At 61.8% G+C, this 5144-nt stretch overlaps 2 protein-coding genes across 2 annotated transcripts in view; one reads left to right on the forward strand and one right to left on the reverse strand.

The window, feature by feature from the left end:
* Positions 1-715, reverse strand: part of NATD1 (N-acetyltransferase domain containing 1) — a 16177-nt gene extending 15462 nt beyond the window's left edge. The window contains exon 1 of the mRNA XM_027683590.1: positions 324-715. Within this exon, the coding sequence (XP_027539391.1) occupies positions 324-420 (97 nt within the window). The 5' untranslated portion in view covers positions 421-715. The remainder of the gene's footprint in view (positions 1-323) is intronic.
* A 3763-nt stretch (positions 716-4478) lies between these two features.
* MAP2K3 (mitogen-activated protein kinase kinase 3) overlaps positions 4479-5144 on the forward strand; it is a 32864-nt gene continuing 32198 nt past the window's right edge. Inside the window, exon 1 of the mRNA XM_027683755.1 lies at positions 4479-4553. Coding sequence (XP_027539556.1) covers positions 4538-4553 — 16 coding nt within the window. The 5' untranslated portion in view covers positions 4479-4537. The remainder of the gene's footprint in view (positions 4554-5144) is intronic.

A 5144-nucleotide genomic window follows, 5' to 3' on the forward strand; every position in this document is an offset into this window, starting at 1 on the left:
GGGAAAATGGGAGGAAACGGCAGACAACGGGGGAGCGACGGGGGGGGGAAGGGGGAGCGAGCGGGGGGAACAGGAGGAAAAGGGGGGCGACAAGGGGGAGAGCGAGGGGATAAGGGGGAGGACAAAGAGGGGGACAAGGGGGAAGACGGGGAGAAAAGGGGGACAAAGAGGGGGACAAGAGTGAAGACGGGGAGAAAAGGAGGGCGCGGGGTGGAAGACGGGGGTGGGGAGAACGGGCGTCTGGGTCCGCCGGCGAGGCAGAACCGGGGGTAGAGGGCAGCAGGTAACGCCCCGGGGGAGCCCCGAGCCCCGCCGTCGCTCACCGTTGAGCCGCACGGTGAACTGCCGGCGCTTGCGGTCGTGCTCCACCTGGATGGGGCAGCCCTGCTCGAGGAGGCCGAGCGGCGCCGAGTGCGCCATGGCCGGTGCCGGTGCCGCTGTCGGTGCCGCTGTCGGTGTCAGGCGCTGTCGGGCCCCGCGCGGCGGGAGCGGGGCCGGGCCCGGGGCTGCCCCGGCCGCAGGAAACCAGCTGTGCGGGCACGTGCCCGCCCACCGGCCAATGGCCGCGCCGCGCTTTTGTTTTGGTACGGCCGCGCGCCCCTTAAAGCGGCGACGCCCCTCGGCGGTGGGGCCCCACCGCCGCCAGCGGCGCCCGGCGCCCCCGCGCGGGCGGGCACCGCCACCAGCGCGGTCCGAGCGCCGGCACTGGGGCGGTACTGGGGATGTACTGGTGCGATACTGGTCATGGACTGGTGCCGTACTGGCGCGGTACTGGTGGTGTCGTGTGCCGGTGCGGTACTGGTCATGGACTGGTGATGTACTGGTCGTCTACTGGTCGCCTACTGGTGCAGTACTGGTCATGTCGTGTGCTGGTGCGGTACTGGTCACGTACTGGTCCAACACTGCTCCAGCACTGGTCATGTACTGCTCTGACACTGGTCCTGTACTGATCTGGCACTGGTCCAGCACTGGTCATGTACTGGTCCTGTACTGGTCTGGCACTCGTTTGGCACTGGTCTTGTACTGGTCTGGCATTGGTCCTGTACTGGTCCAATGCTGGTCCTGTACTGATCTGGCACTCGTTTGGCACTGGTCCTGTACTGGTCTGTCACTGGGTTACTGGGGCTGCACTGAGGACCAGCATGGGCCCTGGTGCTGCTCCATCGTGCTGTCTCCTCTACAGTAGTTCCTGTACTGGGTTCTCTGCCCCGCTTGTACTGGTGCTGCTGGGCTGGTGCCCTGGCCCTGCCGTGCTGTACTGGTGCTGCTAAATCAGTGCACTGGTCCTGCCCTGGTGTACTGGTGGGCTGGTGCAGTTGGAGCTCCTTTGGGCACTGGAAGGGGCTCTCAGGTCTCCCTGGAGCCTTCTCTTCTCCAGATGAACACTCCCAGCTCTCCAAACCTGTCTCCAGCCCTTGGAGCATCATGTATCATATACACATCATATCCCTGACCTGAAAACTCTTGGTGACAGGAGCTGAGCCTGCCTGAGGTGTCTGCAGGCTGGCAGCTGCCTGTGCAACAGGAAAAGCAGCAACACCTAAAATTAACCTGGAACTTGTAATAGTTCACCAGCAGCTCCTCTGCACCTAAACACCATCTTGTCCTTTGTTTACTCATCCCTTCAGCTCCTGCTGCCTGAGTTAGAGCCCATGAGCTGATGAATTCCTCAGGCTATGGGACTTGGTTGGTTTGTGCTGCTCCATCAGCCAGTGCTGGTGTTGTGCCTGTTGGGGTCTCCTGCTGGTTTCCCACTCCCATCAAGTTCAGGTGCCCACAGCACCCACTGGCCCACAGTGTCTGCAGGAGACAGGGCTTCCTTCCCCTCCTCCTCCATGAATATCAACGGGGAGATGTTGTCTTTCTCCTCATCCCCTCCCTGGCATTCTTTGCTCCACATTTCTCCCACACCATAAGGTGGTGCAGGAAGATACAAACGGAGCAGGGGAACACAGGGAATGCAAACAGGCTGCAACAGCCAGGGCAAGGACTGCTGGGATTTTACAGGGAGGAAGGGGGATAACTGCCATGAGCCCGAGGGCAGGGGAGTCTGGGGCAGGCAGAGAGAGGGGCTGAATCCTGCACCTGATGTCCTCCAGCACACAGGGATGCTCAGGAGACAGTCAGTCACCTTGCTGGGAAGCATTAGGAGAGGGGGGAAAGGAGAACCAGGTTTTGCACAGACAGAGGTGAGGGCTCCTTATTTGCTCCCTCGGTGATCATCCTGATCCAGAGCCTGCACATCCAAAGATTTACCTGCAGCCCCCTGGAAAAATGGAGAGGGCTTTCCAGTGGTGCTAAAAATCCAGCACACTTGCCAAAATTTCTGGGAGCACTTGGGCTCCACTGGGATGGTTTCATTTGCCTTTGCCTGTGCTGATTCCCTCTGCCCCAGGCCAGCAGATCCAGCTGCCTCTGATCTGGCAGACACCCTTCTCCAGCAGGGAATCTGCCGGGTCCAATGGCAGCAGCTCAGACAGAGGAGGTGGAGGCAGAAGGAAGAGGTGGAGGCAGAAGGAGCCATGCTGGCAGGCACTGGGAGGCTGCAGAAGAAAAGGGGAGATTTCCCAAGAGTTTCCCATGCTCTGTCATGATCAGCAGGTGACACGGCTGCCTCTAGTCCCTTCCTTGCAGCCCCTGCCCAGCCCCACGGCCTTCCCACCCTGTTGGATTTGGATGCTAAGTGTGTCCCAGTTTCCATTTGTGTTTCTGCAGCGCTGCAGTGCTGGAAGGCCTGGGAGCAGGCGACAAACCCCCACCTGTGAAGTGCCTGGTGACTCAAGGCAGGTGAGTCAGAGCCGGGCAGCTTTTTCACCCACCCCTGTACCCTCAGCTGGAGTCAGTGGTGACCTCCAGCCGTGCCTGGGGATGCAGGCAGACGGATGGTGCACACTGGCACATGCCTGGGGACAGCAGGGTCGTGCCCTGTGCTTGCAGTGACACCCCAGGCGCTGCCAGCAGCAGGGCTGGGTGTCAGGGCCGGTCCCACCGGTCCTCACAGCTCCACGTTTGCTCTGCTGCAGCACCCCCCAAACCTCACACCCAAGCACTGGCTCAGCCCAAACCTGGATCAGCTTTGGGTCAGCCCAACTGGGGTTCAAACCCTGTTGTTGGTTCCCAGATCTGCATGGATAAATGCCAAAAAGGTCCACTGGGCTCCTGCTCACCCAGCCCGGCAGTGACATCCACGGCTCTTGCGTCAGCACTAATGACCTGTGGTTGGACTGGAGAGGAATTTTTTTGGAAAGACTCCTCCTTGCCTGTGTTGAAAGACTTGAAAGGTGGTGAATCTGCGACGTCTCTCAGGAAGGTAATTGCTCTCCCCATTAAAAACCTGTAATTTATTCCCCATTTGAACTCTTCTACCTTCAACGTGCAGCTGCCAGATCTTGCCATCGCTGCTGGGTCACAGGTCTGCTTGAGGCACCTGTCCTTGTGCAGCCACAGATCCAGGTCCACCCAGCTCCTTCCCTCTGGCAGTGATTCCCTTGAACTGCTTGGCTTTGAGGAAGTTTTTCCAGCCCTCAAACTTATCCCAAATGCTCTGCAAAGCCCAAAGCTGAGAACTGGCTGTGGCAGAGCAGCTGTGATCTCAATGCTGTCAGCAGCTGCCACCCCTCCAACCCCTCTTTTGTATCTGTATGGATCACACTGGGAATTCCAGCCAGAAAATTGTACTTGGAATCTCCTTTTTGCTTGTTCAACTGCATCTCTCACATCCCATCCTGCACCTCTGTCTGCAGCCCAGCTCAGGTGTTTGAGGGAGCATCCTCGCCCTGGGATGTGCCACAACACATTCCTGGGCTAGAAGGGATTGATCCCTCAGTAACAAATCACGAATTATAGAATACCCTGAGGTGGAAGGAACCCACAGGGATCATCCAGTCCAACTCCTGACCTAGCACAGGACACCTCCAACAATCCCACCCTGTCCCTGAGAGCGTTGTCCAAATGCTACCTGAGCTCTGTCAACCTTGGAGCTGTGCCCACTGCCCTGGGGAGCCTGTTCAGTGCCCAACCACTCTCTGGGGGAAGAACCTTTCCCTAATATCCAACCTAAAGCTTTCCAGACACAGCTCCAGCAGTTCGCACGCATCCCCATCCACTTTTCAGCCAGACCCACGGTGCTCAGGACCCGCGGAAGATGCGATGAGTTGACTGTTCTCAGCTGAGAGCACCAGCCCCCCAAACCACCACCACGATGCCAGCGCGCGTGGGGGCGAGCTGTGGCGCAGGACGGGGGTCCCGGGACGATGCTCCGCGCCCCAAGCGGTGGCGGGGACAGCGGGGACAGCGGGGACAGCGGGGCCACCTCGGCTACGGGGCAGCGCCGCCCGCCCGCCTCACTTCCCCTCCACAGCCCTGCCCACGAACCGCAAAGCTGTTTGCGCGCGGAGGCCTTCGCCACGCCCCCCGGCGGCGCTGTCCAATGGCGGCGCGGGGGGGCGGGGCCTGGCGGTCGGTGTTCGCGGCGGGGCCGCGCCGGGCGGGACTCGCGGGCTCCGCTCAGCCCGGGCCCGCCGGGCCCCGCAGCGCCATGTCCCTGCCCAGAGGTACGGACGGGACCGGGGACGGAAACGGGAGTGGGAAGGGGAACGGGAACGGGACCGGGACCGGGGGGTGTCCGGGCAGGGGGAGCCGCACCGCCGGGGCTGGTGTAACCGCGGGGCCGGTGTAACCGCGGGGCCGGCGCTGTTGCCCAACCCGCCGGGCGTGGGCTTCCCGCGGCCGCCGCTTCCTCTGCGCGGGGCCCGGGAGCCTCCGCAGTCCTGCGGCGTCGCTGCGGCCGGGTCTGGGGTCTCCCGGGGCTGCAGAGCCCGGGTGGGTGTGGGCAGAGGGGCAGCGGGGAATTGGGGTGCGATCCCGCGGGGAATGGGGGGGTCGAGCTTGGAATAGGGGGATCCGCCTGGAATGGGGGGGTGAAGCTCCCGTTGGCGTGTGGAGAGCGGTAAAAAGAGTCAAGTTTTGTCTGTGCCTGCTGGAACCTTTCCCTGCCCTGGGCATCCGCTTCTCGGGCGTCGGAGCCGCAGGTGAGCGGAGCCCTCTGCTTGGCTTGGCCGGGCGGGGGGGACGGGGCTCGTGTCACCTCGTGTCACCTCGTGTCACCTCGTGTCACCTCGTGTCACCTCGTGTCACCTCGTGTC

The sequence above is a fragment of the Neopelma chrysocephalum genome, unplaced genomic scaffold (genome assembly GCF_003984885.1).
Source record: "Neopelma chrysocephalum unplaced genomic scaffold, ASM398488v2 Primary Assembly neopelma1_65, whole genome shotgun sequence".
Classification (NCBI taxonomy): Eukaryota; Metazoa; Chordata; class Aves; order Passeriformes; family Pipridae; genus Neopelma; species Neopelma chrysocephalum.